This window comes from Trichoderma harzianum (genome assembly GCF_003025095.1).
Source record: "Trichoderma harzianum CBS 226.95 unplaced genomic scaffold M431scaffold_6, whole genome shotgun sequence".
NCBI classification, from domain to species: Eukaryota; Fungi; Ascomycota; class Sordariomycetes; order Hypocreales; family Hypocreaceae; genus Trichoderma; species Trichoderma harzianum.
The window spans coordinates 808,145-826,740 of NW_020209254.1; the positions used below are offsets into that span (position 1 = coordinate 808,145).

The 18,596-nt window shown below is 48.8% G+C and overlaps 7 protein-coding genes across 7 annotated transcripts in view; 4 read left to right on the forward strand and 3 right to left on the reverse strand.

Annotated features, from left to right (window-relative positions):
- Nucleotides 1–58: 58 nt before the first annotated feature.
- Nucleotides 59–1,330, forward strand: M431DRAFT_64250 (hypothetical protein; the record flags this gene model as incomplete). Its single annotated transcript, XM_024921656.1, has 2 exons — nucleotides 59–1,021; nucleotides 1,211–1,330. Coding segments are annotated over 2 exons (1,083 nt in total), but the record flags the coding sequence as incomplete, so codon positions are not given.
- A 1,424-nt stretch (nucleotides 1,331–2,754) lies between these two features.
- M431DRAFT_86216 (hypothetical protein) lies at nucleotides 2,755–5,144 on the reverse strand (the record flags this gene model as incomplete). Its single annotated transcript, XM_024923651.1, has 4 exons — nucleotides 2,755–3,635; nucleotides 3,688–3,739; nucleotides 3,790–4,971; nucleotides 5,067–5,144. 4 exons carry the CDS (start codon nucleotides 5,142–5,144, stop codon nucleotides 2,755–2,757), a joined length of 2,193 nt encoding a protein of 730 aa, XP_024774388.1.
- A 2,568-nt stretch (nucleotides 5,145–7,712) lies between these two features.
- On the forward strand, nucleotides 7,713–8,395 carry M431DRAFT_61980 (hypothetical protein; the record flags this gene model as incomplete). The annotated part of the gene is made up of 2 exons (XM_024921603.1): nucleotides 7,713–7,758; nucleotides 7,824–8,395. Coding segments are annotated over 2 exons (618 nt in total), but the record flags the coding sequence as incomplete, so codon positions are not given.
- Nucleotides 8,396–8,533: 138 nt separating this feature from the next.
- Nucleotides 8,534–8,914, forward strand: M431DRAFT_85020 (hypothetical protein; the record flags this gene model as incomplete). The annotated part of the gene is made up of 1 exon (XM_024923508.1): nucleotides 8,534–8,914. One exon carries the CDS (start codon nucleotides 8,534–8,536, stop codon nucleotides 8,912–8,914), a length of 381 nt encoding a protein of 126 aa, XP_024774390.1.
- A 707-nt stretch (nucleotides 8,915–9,621) lies between these two features.
- Nucleotides 9,622–11,762, reverse strand: M431DRAFT_530847 (hypothetical protein; the record flags this gene model as incomplete). Its single annotated transcript, XM_024920806.1, has 4 exons — nucleotides 9,622–9,982; nucleotides 10,073–10,239; nucleotides 10,305–11,049; nucleotides 11,350–11,762. The coding sequence occupies 4 exons, from the start codon at nucleotides 11,760–11,762 to the stop codon at nucleotides 9,622–9,624; spliced, it is 1,686 nt and encodes a 561-aa protein (XP_024774391.1).
- Nucleotides 11,763–14,860: 3,098 nt separating this feature from the next.
- Nucleotides 14,861–16,260, forward strand: M431DRAFT_494937 (hypothetical protein; the record flags this gene model as incomplete). The annotated part of the gene is made up of 2 exons (XM_024917303.1): nucleotides 14,861–15,884; nucleotides 15,947–16,260. The coding sequence occupies 2 exons, from the start codon at nucleotides 14,861–14,863 to the stop codon at nucleotides 16,258–16,260; spliced, it is 1,338 nt and encodes a 445-aa protein (XP_024774392.1).
- Nucleotides 16,261–17,301: 1,041 nt separating this feature from the next.
- Nucleotides 17,302–18,596, reverse strand: part of M431DRAFT_508123 (hypothetical protein) — a 3,499-nt gene continuing 2,204 nt past the window's right edge. Inside the window, exon 4 of the mRNA XM_024919065.1 lies at nucleotides 17,302–18,595. Coding sequence (XP_024774393.1) covers nucleotides 17,568–18,595 — 1,028 coding nt within the window. The 3' untranslated portion in view covers nucleotides 17,302–17,567. The remainder of the gene's footprint in view (nucleotide 18,596) is intronic.

An 18,596-nucleotide genomic window follows, 5' to 3' on the forward strand; every position in this document is an offset into this window, starting at 1 on the left:
TACTGCTAGAGCCAAAAATTGTATGAGGCAGCTCAACTCAGAATACACGAGCAATCTTGATCAAATTGACGATCCAGTTCCCCAGACGTGCGAATGGATTCTCTCACATGATAAATGGAAGCAGTGGAAAGCTTGCTCAAGCACATCTTTGCTTTGGATTACATTGAACGCCGGGTGCGGGAAATCTGTCATGGCCAAATTCCTTGTCAACTATTTCCAATATCGCTGTGATGCGAATACAGCCAAAAACCTGGCTTACTTCTTCTTCATGGACGGGGTGACAGGGCAGAATGATGCGTCCGCCGCGGTGTCAGCTCTTCTGCACCAGCTCTACTGTTCCCAAAATCGCCTCATCAAACATGCGCTGACAAAATTTGACGGCACTCCGATTCATGTGTTCAACAATTTTTCGACTTTGTGGGCAATTCTTGTTAACAGCCTTGATGATACGCAAAGAAAAGATGTTGTATGGATTTTAGACGGACTAGATGAATGTGAATCGCGCTCTCTTCGGCAATTCGTTGATTCAATCGCTGCGTTGATAAAGCGGCCGAAGACCACCAAATTAAAAATCATCCTTCTCAGTCGCCCAACCAACCAAATACAGCACTCTTTGGGCCTTTTCACCAGAGCAGATCTGTCTGACGATAGCTGCAGTAATAAGTTCAGGCTTGTTGGCGAAAATGAGTGTGACGCTCTAACCGCCGATATTCTTCACTTTGCGCAGTGGAAAATTGACGAGCTTGCATCAGCTTCAGCATTTCCAGAGAATGTTTTGGCACACTTGCGCGAAAGATTGGTTGCCGGGGCAGACTATACATTCCTCTGGATATCGCTAGTGATGAAGATGATCGAAGATTCCGCGATAGATGGAATATCTGAATCTGAATTGGGAAGAATATTGGAAACTAAAAGGATTCATGACATGTATTGTCATCTGCTTAAGGGAACATGTAGGACAAATCCTGCGAAGACCCGGAGGCTTTTGGCCATTCTTTTGGCGTCCGTCAGGCCTATGACAGTTGATGAGATGTGCGCAGCGGTGGAAATAATAGAGGACGATAACACAGAGACAACAAAGACCGTTGTGTGGCAAGATCAAGGGAAGATTGAGGCCGGAGTGGGCCGAAATGTCAATTTCCCGCAGAAATGGCAGCGCCAAAGTTCAAGTTCTCAGTCTCAGCCTCAGTCCAAAGCACAATCTCTTCAGACACTGGGTCAGCGTCTTCATAAACCATTTGACAACCATATCCGCCAACTATGTGGCCACTTTGTAAGAATAAGGCGTGGCAGAATATATTTTGTTCACCAGACTGCACGCTCATTCTTGGCCACGGCAACGTTCATCCTGGATGAAAACGGAGAGGATCTTGAAGACAAAGAAACTTGGAAGCCCATTAAAGCAGACAGTGCACATCATACACTTCTGCGAATATGTGTGAGATACATAAAGTTGATCGAGCTGGAAAAGGATCACAGACAGATTTTGTCCGCTGATAGCGCACAAATCGCAAAATATTTGGAGAGCTGCAAGAAAGATCCTACAAAAGCTTTCTTTCTCTATGCAGCAAGGCATTGGATCAAACATTACAAAAATTTACGAGAATCGCTGAGGTATCGGTACGATGAGCTACTTCAGCCAGACACAAGTATTTTCAAGACATGGATTATTGTCCACAAATCCTGGTTGCTGGAGCAAGAATCAAGCGACAATACGCCTGGGGCGCTTGAGACTGGGACGCTTGAGACTGGGGAGCATGAGACTGGGGAGTTTGAGACACCAGATCTCTTCGCGAGCATCAAGCATAGCCGCTTGGAGAAGGCAAAACTCGTGGTAAAGTTTGACCAGCGTTTTGATGTTTTTGAAAAGTGGGTTGTGAAACATAAAGCCCATTCGGACAACAAAAAATTGGCACAGTCTCTCCACGCTATAGCGCAAACTTTTACAAAGCTGCGCCATGATTTTGATGGTCACCTTGATAACGAGAATTGGATAATGTATCGATATAAAGTGGACGGGGCAAAAGGTTTGGTCACGGAAGTGCAAACGTTGTATCTAAATCCCATGCGACAGGAACTCGAAAGGCTGGAGCGGCGGCGAGCGTGGGCTTTTGAAAAGAATCCAGGACTTGAAGATTTGTTGCGGCAGATGCAATCTGAGAAAGATTACAGACAGAAACATAAGGAGATGGATCATGATCAAGCCCAGATGATTCACCTACAAGTTGAGAGAGAAGTCAATTTGAGCAAAGTACTTGTCCATTTTGGGCTTCTTCATTTGGAGGAAGCCGGGCTTGAGGGCGACGACTTTTTGCGCGAGTACTGGCAAAAACACAAGGGCTCAGATATGCACCGACATCTTCGAATAGACAGCCAAGAAAACGCAGACGATAATGAGCATGACGACCGCAGTGACGAAGAAGTGGAAGAGAGTGTTCCGAACTGGGTCAAACATTACACTCACACAAAGATAGAAGCAGCAGCAAAACGATCTTTATTATTGATGGTGGGTACTCCAGGAGCAGAGCTTCCAGAGCTGTCGAGCTTCAAGCCACGTTACTTAGATGAGAACATGAGCCCGCCGATAATGGAAGATGAGTCGTCAAGTTTGAGTGAAGGAACAGTATAAAGGTAGTTTGGCTATACACTACTTGGAACATTTGAAAGACAAGAATATTGAGCAGCAAATCTCAAATTCTCAGACTAATTAAATAAGTACATAGAAGTGTAATGAGGTGGGAAGCAATACGTGATTCAAATCTCCTTCAAAAATCCCACCTCAATCAGCTTATCGGCATCAATATTGAGGTCTGCCAATTTCGTGCGCGAGTTCTCCCTCATCCACAGGAATATCCACAACACCACTCCTCTGAAGAATCCAGCGACACGGCTGGTCATAGAACCGCCACTCTTCACTCTGATAGCTTCCTTTCCAAGAATGTACACCATCTGAGATCCATATGCAGCCCGCAGTGTCTGAAGCTCCGTAAAACCAGGGTGACGACCGTTGGAAACGGTCAGTTCAATTTGTCCTACCAATTCGCGCGCGAGGCCCGGGTGCAACACGTCATCCATATAACCGTGACGGAGAGTAACGTTGTAGCAGTTGATAAGACCGCTCCTATGCGTAATAATGTACCGCTCTTTGAGGGGCACTGAAGGCACTGTGAGAGGTCGCATGTGGAAGAAGATGACAACTGATGGCCGGGCAGCAAACTTGATGACAAAATGCGTAAAGCATGCGGGCAGGTGCTTTGTGTCTCCGGCTTTGTCAAAAAAGATACCCAAGCCGGGCACAGTCGTGATGGGCATACCACCAAACACATCATTCAGGATTAGAGACTTATTGGATGACCCCGAGGTTCCCTGGTCTGACTTGACAAGAGTTGCAAGCGTAAGTTGATCCAGCGATTCGGCCTTCCACTGAGCCTCTTTGCCGAATCGCCAGAGAGTGAAGACGGAACAAAGAATGGCAGCCAGTACAATGGTGAACCAAGCGCCCTGTGGGACCTTTTGTAGGACGGATGAGAGGTATGCGCCGTCGAGCGCGGCAAAGATCAGCCAGACGGGCAAGACGATGTAGAAAGGCAGTCTCCAGACGAGGATCGCAACGAGAGCAACCATACATGTTGTAACTATGAGCAGTGTCAGCCAAATGATCATTGCCAGAAGTGGGCAAATACGTACTGAAGGTAACAGCAATAACACAGACACCATAGGCGTTACCAAGAGATGTGGTCTAAACAGTTGGTCAGTCAAGAAAGATTAATAGGAGAAAAAAAGACATACGTTGCTATATACAGCAGTGACAATGACCGTACCAATCATTAGCAGCCAATTCGCCAGTGGAATATACACTTGCTCGGAGAACTTTCTGCTTGTATGAACGACTTTGATATGAGGAAAATATGAAAGGCGCATGATCTGGGTCAGAAGCTGAAAAGCCGATGTGATCATAGCTTGCGATGCGACAATCGCTGCAAGAATGGCCATGACTAAACCGAAGCCCAGCGTGTGAGGGGGCAGAGTCTTGAAGAAAGGGTTTGTGAAGGCCGTTTGAGTCTTGTCAGTCGAAATGAATGCAGCCTGACCAGTGTACGCGAGGAGCAAGCACGGGTAAGTCAGGCATAGCCATGAAATTTGCACGGCACGCTTGCTGAAAGCGCCCAAGTCGGCAAAGAGTGCCTCGACGCCAGTAAAAGCCAGGAGTAAACCTCCCAGAGAAGTCCATCCCTCCTTTCCGTTGCGGGCAAGGTACGTGAAGGCGTAAGAGGGGCTGAAGGCCTTGAGAACCGTGTGATCATGCTTGACAAGATTGTAGATGCCAGTAACCATATTGAGGAGGAGCCAGATCGTCACAATGGGCGCGAAGCTAGTTCCAAGCTTAGTAGTTCCAAAGGGTTGGATAAGGAAGAGTAGCACCAGGATGGCGCACGAGATCCCAACGATGGCTGATGTGGAGAAGTCAGGCTTGACGACTTCGAGACCTTGAATGGCACCGAGGACAGATTGCGCTGGTGTAAGAACACCATCGGCCATGACCATGGAAACTCCCAGCACGCCAATGAGCTGTAGCATAATCTGGGAGAATTTGGAGTTCTCGAGGAAGTGGCGGAGACTCTTGGCACCAGGCTTGAGATCGTTGGTGTGATATCTCTCCATGCGTACCATGGAGGCTTCTCTAGGATCTTTGTTTCGCGCGATGTTGGTGTACCTTGCTAGGAGACTGTAAAGGGCAAAGGTACCTCCTTGACCATCATCATCGGCGTTTAAGACGATAAAGCAGTATTTGACCGTAACAATCATAGTCAGAGACCATATAATAATCGACAAAGCACCGACAAGATCATCCCACGAGGGTTGGCTGGAAAAGGTCGACGAGAAGACATAAAGAGGAGAGGTTCCGATATCACCGTAGATGACTCCAGTAGCTTGGAAGCTGAGCCAAAAGAGGAGGAAGCCGCTGTAAGTCTACCGCAAGATCAGAGAGGAATTGACGGCGACGACTTAACAAAGCCGCCGCCAGGGAGAAGGAGGGGATTGGAGGGAGATAAAGTGTTCCATACTTGCTTACGATGACCCTGTAGGTCCTCTTCGGTGATTCTTCGTGCCTTTTCTTCCTCATCTATATCCAAATCTGCCATCTTCTCCGAAGGTTCAGTCTCCGAGGTTGATGGGTTGCCTTGTTCGGCCGCACCGTAATGCGCATCATTGACCCTCATGATCGGGACAACCCGCTCAATGTCTAAGTCGCCCATTGTTCAAAATCGACGTATAATCGGGTTCCGGAGTATGCGCACAGAGACCTGAGGATGAATCGCACTATTACAGCTGCAAAATAATTACACCAAACTATGTCGCAATAACGGGGGGATCAGCTCTTTATCCTTAAGAAAAACCCAAAGTCTGACATCACTAGGTCATGATAATGACGGCAAATACCATTTAGCAATTTTTATGAGCAAAAGTTTCCCATTATTGATTGCTGATAACTACCCGCAGAGTTCTGTCCATTCAGGGTATCACGAGACGCTGATAGCAGGGAGTGAGGCCGCCAATCCAGTGCCGCATACCCATGTCTGAAGGCCAGGCCTCTAGAGTAGGTCATGGATAGAGGGTACTGTATACATTCCTGGTGGGATGCTCTCAGCTCAATTATAAAGCTTGAGTAGTTCGCAGCAGATGTAACGGCGACAACGTGGCCAGGATTCAGCTCTTGAACTAAAATAACCAGGACGCCACCCAGCAAAGTCCTTGGAGTTTATTATCTGGTGGGATTGTTCGTTACCCTGGCTAGTGAGAAAAATAAATGCCTCATAATCATAGGCATCACCAAGGACCTTTTGTGGTGTTGATGACGGTATCCAGCTATGAGGCTTATAAGATGGATATTAAGGCCCTCTGTTAGCCCTATACATCCGCGGAGTCTCTTCGGTTACCTAAACACGTGCATCTGCCCACGCTAGCATCGTATTAGTGCGTGGGAAATCGCCAAGCACACATGCAGTTACATCTGGCTCATGATAACAGTCTTGGCTCAACTTCGTACGATCTACTTCAGGTACAGTTTCGGTATAGTGTTTGTAGCAGTAGGCCAATTGCCATGTGGTTTCCCCAGCTTCTCTTATCTTTGTCATCTCAAACAAGGTCAATGGAGGGGAATTTGCCTTTTGCTTGCACTGGGATTGACTCTATGTAAGTAAAGTAAGTGGCCAGAAGTCTGCGACCACTTCACCATGCGCTACCCTAAACCGCAAAAACATTGTAGCATGAAGGAGTTTCCAAGTTTGAGCAAACGCCCCGGTAGACAACCAAATAAGCATTCCAAGTTTAATGAGCCGATCTTGGTAAATTGGCCCCCCCTTAGGTTTTTACTGTAGAAAAATGAACTGACCATCCGTTTTGGGAGGGGGGGCAAACTTAAGGTCTTGGTCGCTGTCATTGTCTCACTGACTGTATGGTGGCAACCCCGGCCACTTAACTCCGCTCCTCGCTTATTTCTATAGAACTTTATATAATTTGAAAGAAAATCTTATGGAGAATGAGCAGGATTGCTGAAAAGTCAACAGACTTATGATGTCGCAGCCCTGATAGGCCATTAGGTAAAGATGCGCATTAGTAAAGCAGTAACCTCTCCTGGTCGGCTTTGTTTGGCGGTCTATCTCACAGAAAACATGACAAATGAACAGTAAAATCTCTTAATACAAATCCAAACAGACTAGTATATGATCTGCGATGTGATGAGCGGGCAGCTGTTTCCATGGCGCCGTGGTCTTTTAAGCCTCGCGCATCCTGGAACTTCTTCGCCCGGAATGGGTGGACCCGTAGGGCTGGGAGGGTGATGATCGCCGCTTCAATATTCTTTATTTCGGAACCACAATTGAAGAGGACGTAGATTCCTCGAATATAACTTTGACATTTCAGCTTGACTGATGGATAGTAGATCACGCGATGTAGCACAGGTGAGCCGCTAGCTATTATGGAGTATACAATGGACGATTCATTGAAGTCTATGGTGAGTGCGGATTTGTCGTATCCCACTTTTGTTTAAACAGATGAGCTTCTACAACAGTGTTGAAGCTCCATATTAATCAGGGAGTTAGATGAAGCAGCTCTAACTAGCGATGCAGTACAACACGTATGCTGGACTTTCATGCTGAATTCAGAGTCAATCAGAGAAAGCATTCGAGCGCAAACCTTGTGTATATAGTTGTATGGACATTTCCGTCTGCTGCGGCAAGGCACAATTCTGTTTACCAACTGCCACTGCATGTAGTGTCATGAAGAAGGTGGGACTTTCAGTTCTCGTCTGCGCCTCGCACGACACAGCCATACTGGAGGAATCAGGGTATCGGCATTCGCCCTTTTTGGGCGCCATATCCAAAGAACTTGCCGTGTGTTCCTGAATTAGCGTCATCTGCACGGCACGAGTGTGGAGATGAGGTCCGATCTACAAGGTGGCTAATTTAATGCAATCGTAGCGAGACTACGTGATAGGTAAAGACTGGTCTTGCGATGGGTCTTATGTGTGTTGTTGGCTGTAAATGTGTTGTTGGTTGAAAGATGGCTGAGTCAAGAGTCCTACGCCATACGAGGACACACGATATAGTTCATTTATGGGATGGCGCTCGTGTTATTTACTCGGAGTCGCCCCTTTATTGTTTCCCACGGCGATATTCCTCACTTTTCCTCACCAGACTCAATCAGCAGTCATGCGTCGCTGCGCAGCAGCCCTCGCTCTGTGCTTAACGTCAAGTGGTATGCATTGCCTTGATTCTTCATAAAGCTTCTAACTTGCAAGAGATACTGACCGCTTGCAACAGCGTTTGCCGCACAGTGCGGCAATACTACCATTCACAGCGCCGCAGACGCTGATGCTTTGCGCAAAGCCTGCCGTGTAGTCGACGGCACCATTACTATTCCGCTGAGTTTGAATCAGCTGGAGAACATTTCTCTCGATGGTATTGAGGTCATCAATGGCGACTTGAGAAGCTACAAGTGCGGCTCTATATCCATCAAACGCCGATCACCGACAAATAGTTCAGTCGTAAGCTTCTCAAGCTCAACCCTTACAACCATCCATGGAGATCTTGCGCTGGATGGATGTATCCCAGACTTTACAAACATTAGTTTTCCAAACCTCAAGACTATTGACGGAGCCTTCGATCTCGTTAATTCTGCGTCTCTGGCCTATCTCGACATCACCAACCTAGACTCGGTCGGCTACTTTCGCCTCTACTCCCCAACTCTTGTAACGATGGTGCACAACGAGCTGCGCAATGTCACAGGAGCCCATGGCACCAAGAAGGTTGTTGTCGAGCAGACAAGTCTTACCTCAGTTGATAGCTTGTTTCGGAATCCCCTCGACATAGGTGATTCTCCCGCCAGTATCGAGGGGAAAACCATAATGTTTGAGAATTTTCCAACCCAGACCTTGACCAATGCGACCTTTGGGTTCGCACGGGCGGGAAGTCTGTCAATCGAAGGCAACGGCACCTTGTATGTGACGCTAGGTGGGCCAGATCAAACGACCATGGCCCTCACAAACATGACATTCTCTCGTGGCACGGCGGGGCTCATCCGAAATCCTCAGCTAGCAAATCTCACAGTGGAAACCGTGACCTTGGGTTCATATTTCGAGGGAGCCAACAACTTTACGGATCTACTGCTACCATTTGACAGCATGTCAAGTCTGACTATTCTTAACGAGCAAACGTTGACGCAACTGGAATTGCCACCGCAGGCCGTTAACTATACCAACTTTAGCGTCACACTCTATGGTTGCACGAATCTGAACTTGAGCAGCCAATTCGCAACTAACCCAGATGGGACTACTCGCCAGACATGGTATTGGCCACAGAAGGATATCAAAAGTCTCTCGCTTATTGGCAACATTTCTACCCCTTTCTTGTAAGTTACTGCCCAATACTATTCCCCAATAATCTCTATGAGATGGATGAACTAATACTCAAATTGTTGTGCAAAAGTCAAACCTTGTTTGAATACGAAGGCAACTTTACAAACACGACCGGCCGACCTACAATAAGCAACTTTCAAGTGGAGCCAACTAATAAAAGTCTCCTAAGCTGTACTCCCTTTAAGAAGTTATCACAAGAGGGCGTTGTAAATATTACAAACTTCTTCTTTTGTTCGTCTGCAAACTCCCACGAAGTAATTACATCAACGACATGGTTGTTGGTGCTAATTGTAGCTGGATTTCATTTCTTGGTTTTCGTATAACGATTCACACCTCTCAACGTGGAACAGTGTCATGACACTTGATTGGTTAGCAAATATTAATTTAATCATCACGGTATTTCTTCTCGCGGGTTTCCCCAGTCTCTGGTACAAACGACTGTACGTGTAACACGAGTCTAAAGCCCCGTGCAGCAGAATGCAAGCAGAATCGCAAAGTCTACAGACCTGCATCATCGAAAGGAGTGTAATTGGCTATCGTTCAATTGCTATGGAAATTTTGGTTGCTAAGCAATCTCGAATGCAGACGTCAATAATATCACAAAAAGAGCGGCAGTTTGAAGAGGTTATAGACCGTCCCGGACTCCGGTTTAACACTAGATCAGCCTGGCATGCTCAATTCATCTTCAACTCCGGCCGGCCAAATTAGAAGTAGAAGCTGAGATTATCGATGGCATTTGCCCCGTTGTAGTCGTGCAGGAACTGTTCCCTTGCAACAATAGAGTCTTCCAGGTGAGTCTTGCGCACTATCATAGCCTCATCCTCGGCCACTGACCTCGCCACAAACACCGTATTTCGGATCTGTGCGATGTTAGAATCACGACAGTGGGGTGTTAGCCGTACTTCTCGGCCGTTGAATGTCATATTCGCCAGCCCGTCGATTAGCTTTGCGCAATCTGGACTACCGTGCTTGGTTTTGGCCTGTTCCAAGAAGTACTGCCACACCGCCTTGCGGGCTGAGGCCCGTCTGACAGAACCTTGTTGGAGCAAGCCTGAATGTCTCTTGCTATTTGCGAAAGGTCGAAGTTGAAGTTATCTTCCACGTAGCATAGCGACTGCTCTAGCCCGAAGGTTGGTGTCTCTTAAAGGCTCTCACACACTTCGGTAGAGCTCTCCGTAGTACCACGAGTTCCTATCAACACAAGCTTGCGCAGTAGCTTTGCCAGACAGTTGAAAATATCGATCCGTAAAACCTCGCTCTGCCTGGCAGCTAGCCGACGGGCAGCCCGGACGGACCTCCGAGACAGCAGGCGGCGTAAAGAACTACGACAAACTCGAGAGAATGACTCAACGAGGCCATCAAGTCTGTAAACTACAGCTATCTAAACTTTATAAGCCGTATTCGAGCCAGGGACGAGCTTGACAGTTTGCCACTGGATGAGGACCAAGCGGGACAGAAGGCCGGCTCTACCCCCAGGCCCGGTGTGACACTGAATGGTGCTCTGGAGTTCGACAACGCCTTCAAGAGTGAAGACGAGGTTGACGACACCTTTTGGCCTTGCTGCTCTCACGATAACGCTTCGGTTCGTCCTCAGCTTTTGGATGCCTGTGGCACCGGAGGAAGTTAGTCCCATCATGAAACCCACGGACTTGTAGAAACTCACTTTGTAAGCGTGTCTGAGCCAGGCTATCCACTTCTTCTTATTACTCACCATCACAATCCACTCATAGCAGCTCCTACAAAGACCCTCCCAAACATTTGGATTTCCACCCATGCGTCTTGTTTCCCGAGGCTCATGGACAGGGCTACCCGTGGTCATGCTAATCCCATGGCAGAAAGATTTATGGTACCAGAAGGCGGAGTTCTTTAGGACCAGCCATCTGCCGGGTTTGCAGATGCCGCACCAGCCCTCGCGCTTGTTTCCATGGCCACGCATCCATCTGGGAGTGTACAGATCGCCCTCATATCTCAGGTCTTGATCATGGGATACCAGGTCGGGATCTGAAGCGTTCAGGTCTTCGGATGGCGGCGTGGTTTTCTCCTCATGGAGTGAAAAGAACATATCAGAAGGGTCAGACAAGTCGGAGTAGTGGCCATGAGGTGATTGGGGATCAGTGTTGCTCTGAAGCAGCCTAAAAACCCCGCGAGATGGTAGCGGTCGGGGCGGTCCATGGTGATGGACGTCTTGGTGAGATGTGTGCAACGGCATTTGCGACGGAAAAGTGTTTTCCTAAAGTGTTGGCGGGCTAGTCATCAAGAATAGTTGTTGAAATGTAGCCTAGAATTTGTTAAAGCTGAGCGGCATTGTTTTGTGGGCTGTTGTCGGAGAAGAGGTTCGCGTAGACAGGCGGCATTGCCCGGCTGCAAAGGTTTCATGCCTAGCATGATGCAAAAACGGCAGATGACGTTGACTTGGCGCCTTGCTATAAGACCTGGTAGACCATGGTTTGTTCCTTGCACTCTCGATACCGTAAGGAGCTGATCGAAGGCCGGACTGTAGTAAAAGCGAAGCTCTACCGCCTCTTTGAGTTTGGACTGGTCCAGAAAGATGTTGAGGCTTCATGCGTGGTGACGTTACTGGTGACGAGCCTTGATTAGACGCTGAAGGGTAGTCAGAACTGAAAGACGGCGCCTTGGACAACGCGCCCGAGAAGCTTTCGTACGAGGATATATCTGACAGAGCGTCAGACGTCGGCATTATAAATGACGAGCCCGATATCTTGCTCTGATTCGCTTGGTCATCATAGTCCAGATAATCACCATCCTCAGTCGGAACAAGGTCCGAGTATTTCCAGTCGAGAATCGGTGTGGCTTCATCAGTGGGGTAGGCCTGGCCGATGGACATGTCAGAATCCACGGCCTGGTGTTCAAAGCCATCGTCGTAAGGCTTCCACTGGCCATCTATTCTCTGCGTTAGCCTTGAATAAAGGCCAGTCGAACATAATCAAGGATGCTTACAGTTAGTTGCCCATAGGCCTAAGACTGTACAGTTGATACATGGCCTCAGGATAGGCCTTAATGCAACCCCTGATAGAGAAACGTCAGTAAGGCTGAGTGAGTCTAGAAAGGGATGCAGCATACAGTGCCCGGTGTATTCAATCGCGATCAGGGAAGAGCACACTGTTAGAGATTCCGGGGAGCCAGAACTTTCACCTTAAAGTGTATCTCAAAGCCACTACAGTTCCCAGGAGTAGTGGCTACCGACACCCATGTGAGTCAGCAAAACACTACCGCTGCACATGCAGCTCCGCGGATCTCTCCTGCAGGAATAGTGAGAGCGATGACACCTTAAATGTTGTAGTCGTTGCGGAGACGAGAGAACGTACCCCAAGGTGTACTTCGTAGAATTGAGACGGTATCTCGATCTGTGATCCCGGCGAGGTGGATGCATTACAAAGTGTGATATCAGGGGAAAATGTAACCCCAGCCTGTGATCCCCGTACCCCCCCAACGAAGCTCGATCCATAGGCTTCTGCCGCCGATTTCCCTGGCTCACACTTGGCCAGCTGGTGGGTCACATTGCCAACGGCAAGTTAGGAGCCGCTCTCGCCTATCGGCCGTGTTCCTGGCGAATCATTGGTACCATCCTCGGGAACGCTTCCGGCGGCATTCCGAAAAGAGAAAGTATCGGCACCACTTGAGGGCCAACATGATGAGCTGCCTCGGCCATGCAGCTTGCATGGTTGGCCAGGCACATGCAGTCAAGATGCATTGAGATAGGCTTTGTTATCTCTTGGTTGCAGTAGCTCGCTGACTTCGCCAGAGCGGCCGTAACTCGCGGCAGCAAGAGCTTCGATGGAAACAACATGGTCTGGTGTCGTCGCTAAGGATGGCTTCAACGTTATATAAATACTGTCTTCTCCAGAGTCAGTCCTGGTATTGTGCCTTCTTGGTAGTATCATGTAGTCATACCCAGCATCCTAATTTGCCAATGCATTGCGGATGTGAAGAACCTCTCAAAGACTCCTGCCCCGATCACTGCTAGAGTTGCTGGAGACGCTGCCAGTTACTTCACCGAACTCCTGTCGCTTCATTACTCAGCTGGAAACGACGTACTATCCCACAGCAGATAGAAGCCTGAGTTGGTCAACGACCTCAATACAGAGCCGCAGCCTCGTCCAGACAGTGGCAGTACTCCGCCAGGCCATGACTTCAACATAGAAGACTACACCCGTGAGGAAGCGGAGCAGTCAAAAACGCCCATCAAGGACTCCAATTTCCAAAGGATTGACGAGGGGACGCTTTGGCAACGCAGTGTACGATTCAACATTACGGCCAAAGAAACCAAGTATGTGTTTTGTATTACCAACATGTAACTAGGTATACTGACGAAGAACTAGAGTACCACCACCTCCTCCCGGGGATTCAAACCTGGACAACATTGTACAGAAGGGCAGTCCAGATGTGACGAAGGGCATGTGATTCGCCAAAGAAAATGAGTAAGTGCCTCCATTATGAACGTACAAAGATGCTGACGAGGTAGGCCGCCTCCGGCTCCCTAAAATAAAAAGCTAGTGGCTTTTTTGTTATGTTATTTATTTAATTTCCTCAGCTACCTAGCTTACTAATTAGGAACTCAGACGCCCTTATTCAAGTTTAAAGAAGGAGGAAGCACTTCCTTTATGACTGCCCTCTGACAGAAAGATGCCAGAAGTTTCCAGACTTGGTACCAAAGCTGTTGGATTAGGCTGTTGAACCCGTTGATAACAGTGCACCCCTTGGTAACGTGAGAAATGAGATTGTCTCACTGGAAGTCGCTCTGATCCCTTAAATTTCCCTTTGCCTGCGAAAACAAAATGGATTGATCCTACTATGTCTCTAGAGTGGGATTCTGATAGAGATTACACATCAGATGACTCCTCGGGGTCATCATCGAATAGCGATGGTCAGCATGAAGGCGCGGATATGGTCGAGTTCGTTAGGAAAGTTTCGAGGGACGCAAATATCGGTGGTAATGCCGTTACCCAGGCTCACGATAGTGAGGATGGCCGTGATGTGGACGATAGAGATGAAGATCTTGAGGACCTTGACGAAGCTGATGACAGCAGCCACCAACTCAACGAGCAGAATAACGAAGGGCCTAATTAGCAGAGCCAACAGATTGACTAGAATATGTGTACTTGGTACCGCTGATGGCATATTTGCTCGGCATCTTTAGTAAGGTACATCACAGGAACTATAATTAAAAAATACTCTAACTGATCTAAGAAACCGCCCAATATTCCAAATCAGCTGGGACTAAACTTGTCGCACGGAGGGCGTGGCAAGGCAGAATGGAGATGACCCTGCACCATATTCGACTGGAGCCCCCTCCTCGCATTGGATCAGGAGCTGTCCGTCATGCGGCTGGGGTTTGAAGAAGGCAATCAGCACCGCGGTATATCTGAATCTAATCAGCTGCAGCTCTATATCATTCCGACAGGGTTCCCTTCCGAAGGAGCCAAGGGAACTCGAAGCTCACTGCCGTGAAGAGCAGGACAAAACCTGTGATGATTCCAAGCCGTTTGACGCTATCACCGACGAACTGCGGCCACCACATTGGGCCGAAGAGAAGTCCAAGGCCTATTGCAATAACAACTTTTGCAGCGAACGTCTCTAAAGAGTCGGTACAACGAATTCGCCGACGCAACTTAACTATCTCTAAATACGTCATGCATGCAAGTCCTCGCAGTTATTTGTTAGTTTAGGACTAGTCGAAATCAGCCCTGCCTGCTGACTTTGTAGGTTCACAGTTGGTTTCGACACGCGTAATCTAAATGCGTGGCACCCGCCGTCGGGAGCGGCATGCCCCAGTGTTTCGGCCCTCAGCCACCCGCCCTGCCCAAACTGGAAAGCTCAGCGGCACCGTTGCCAACTACCGGTAATCCATTGATATCTCGGTGCTCGGCTCCAGCTCCAACCACTGGGCTGCTCCCCATTTTGCTCCTCTGGGCTGGTTACGAGATGGATTCTCTCAAGCCTGAGAGTTATAGCACGCTGGAGGCTTGCAATGACATCCCAACTCAACATGGGCAGAATCCGATATCCCCTCAGAGTAACGAGACGCCAAACCCCGAAGCATACGCCTACGCGCTCTGGGATGAAACCCTCCCCGAAGTCAGACCGTCCAGTTTACCAGAACACCACGCATTGGCAAGTTCGCCGGAGCCGCGAGCCATCCAACCGGCCCAAAAGAAACGAAGACGACGGAAAGTGACAATTCTCGCCCTCGTCGCCGCAGCAGTCGTCATTGCCGGTATTGTGGGAGGTACGGTGGGCGGCATCGTTGGTCGTCGAACATCCTCGATGAGCCCGACGTGCTCCAACATCAACATTCACTGTGCTTCAGCACTGACTGCGACAAATCGAACGGATGCGAACGGCTTCGTCCATCGTACCATCTCCTTCCAGGATCCCCACAATGCCATCATCTCGAGGCTGTGGGACTCACAAAATCGGACTTGGACAACGGCCAACGTAACTGATTACTTCAGTAAGAAATCCACGCCTCTTCCTGGCCCTCCCATGCCGGGAAGCCCTCTAGCTTCCGCATCCACGGACGGTAACTTGTCCATTGGTCCATTCCACCTATGGTACCTCGATCCGAACCGATCAATATGCTCAGTGTATCTCGATCCGGACTCCAGGACCTGGATGATCGACAGCGAAGTCAACGAGGCAACCCTGACAGCCGGCATAGCACTGGCCGCGACTTGGCAGAGACCTTCGGGCGGTCGCGGTAGCAATAAAGACGGACATTGGATCGTTGCCTACCAGTCCCCTCTTGGAGACATCCTCACCGCCAACTCGAGCGACTGGGCGACCCCCGTAGGCGCGGTTGTCTCGTCAGATGTCCCGCCGAACTCCAGCCTAGCGATAGTTCCCCAGCTGAACGGCGCCTGGCTGGATGGCTTGGCTCTCACATTCGAGAACCTCGGCAATCCTAATAATATGGAAAAGACTACCCTGCACGCTCAATGGGACCATGGTGAGTTTCTGTCTATCAGCAGTAGATTATTGTCGGCTCGCTCACTCGGATGATGCCTAAAGTCGGGGACAACGGTTTAGTCACCGACCTGCCAGCAAACCCACAATTCGCCATCACCCAGTTTAACAACTGGACTAGCTTCCTTTACCTTGCATTGTTTCCCGACGACAAATTGACAGCGTCTTGTTATCTCAAGGATTTGTTTTTTGCTATTCCAAACATCATTTTCTCGGGCGGGCCTACCAATCAATTCTCGTCCATAGCTAGTACGACAGACGCCATGTTTTATGGAATATTCAACGATACGATAATAGAATACTCTGTCGACACGGAGAGTCAGTCAACGTTTCACTATGTTGGCGTAGTATATCCATAGCTCATAGGTGCGGCTGGGCACAAATAATTTGATTTGCCTCTTGACAATAAAATGATGCTCTCGCCCAAATGCAAAACAGCTGCTGAATAAGCTTGGTCTGCCCTGCTCTACGATCAGACTGCCTGAGCTTAGGGCAGAGCTTAATCACGCCTGGCGGAGGATTGGCATTTATACATAGCCACCCACAAGTATATAACCTCGTATAGTACGTGGTTTGCGCAGACTGAAAGCAGGGTACACCCAGCCTGCTTGAGCTTTGACGTCAGGCCGTTACCAAATACGGTTTCGACAGGATGGGAGATAAGCTAGTGAGTATATGTCTTGAACAAAACCCGTTGAGAAGGGCGTCTGCATGCCCAGCGAATGTTGAGAAGAGCAACACGACTGGCACAAGGAGAAAGGATGTACCCCAAAACTATGAGCCTTTAGTAAAGAATCGGATCGTACAAAACCTGCAAATCCACGATACTATGAACAGTACAATCGTGAAATGGAGAGCCGGATTGAGTATTCTTTAGGAGGTTATAATAGAAGCGTTATGAACGATACTCCCTGGGGGACAAGAGCGCACTGCCGGAAGAGGATACTTATGAAGGAGAATGTAGATTTCGAATCAGCAAAACTGCATTTGCCTTCTGAAAACTTAATATATACACTTTAAAAACTAAGAGCTAGCAGTTTAAAGTCCAAGCCTAGTTGCAAACTAAATGAGTGTATAGCTGGCCGGTATAATCTAAGAAAATAAGCAGTGGGCAATATAGGTCTGCTATGTATAATACTTATAAGCTGCTATTTATAACTATTTGTTTTATGATTTACTTTTATTTATGATTCTTTAGCTTAAGTATACTTAAGTATTAAGCTTTATGATAGTCCTCTAGGCAAACATTCGGCGCTGATCCTAGATACCGCAAATCAGCCGATGAGGTCGACACGTATACTTCCCCTTTTTTCTGTAAGACACTGGCCGAGACGATTGTGAGCAATAGTGTTTTTCGAAGTATATATTATAAGACTATTACGCATATTCGCTAATAGCTTCTTTTATTCATTTATTTACTTATATCCAACTTAGACCATGACATTCAAATGTATATGCAGCCCTTCAGACTATCTGTGTATTGAGCGGCAGAGGTTTCCGCTTCGCTCCTTCAGCTTCATGTGAATGTGTCTGCCTCGTCTGTTAGTAAGGGTTATACTAACGCCTGTTGCTTTATCCTTCACTTTCTCGCAAGTTTGCATCAGCCAGAAAAATGTAGTATTAGCATATGAATTAATATAGTATAATATAGTATTAGAAATATTATTTATATAGCACCAAAAAGAGAAACAGTAGGTATCCCAGAATACGTTCCGCCGCAGTATTGTTCTGTTGTCGGATCGTCTGGGAAGTTGCATCGTGTATTGCATTGAAAGTCGAGCCCGGTATTTGGGTAGTTATAGGCAACAAGGACATCACCACAAGTGCATATGGAGTTGCCTGTAGTCGTGTCGGTTCCCAGAGTGAAGTACAGGGTTGGGCCCGTCGGCAAAGTATAGCAGATATTGGCACAGTCGTCGATCGAGGTTGTGAGAACCTGCTGTGAAGCGTATGGAGTTAGGCCGTAGGTGCCATCGTTACTCGCGATGTAGCAGCCGAGATACCCGTACTGGTTCGTGAAACCCGCTGTCCCAGGGCCAGGGGGGCCTTCAGGACCTTGGGGACCGATAGGGCCTTGAGGTCCAGCATCACCTTGAGGGCCAGCGGCTCCTGCTGGTCCGGTATCACCTTGAAGACCTTGCGGACCCTGAGTACCCGGTAGACCTGCAGCACCAGCGGGACCTGCAGGACCGGTAGCACCATCGGCACCGGCGGGACCTTGAAGACCTTGGGGACCAGTGGCACCTGCAGGACCAGTAGCACCATCGGCACCTGGTATACCCTGAGCACCCTGAGCACCCGGGGGGCCTGGTAGACCTTGAGGCCCGGTGGCTCCTGCTGGCCCGGTGGCACCTTCGGGACCAGCGGCACCAGCAGGTCCAGCGGCTCCGGCAGGACCAGCAGCACCTTCGGGACCGGCGGGACCCGATAGACCTTGAAGACCTTGCGGACCCTGAGCACCCGGTAGGCCCTGAGCACCCGGGGGACCCGGTAAACCTTGAGGCCCGGTGGCACCGTCGGCACCGTCGGCACCGGCAGGACCAGGAGCACCGTCGGCACCATCGGCACCGGCAGGACCTTGAAGACCTTGAAGACCCTGAGGGCCAGTGGCACCTGCAGGACCAGGAGCACCATCAGCACCGGCAGGACCAGGAGCACCGTCGGCACCATCGGCACCGGCAGGACCTTGAAGACC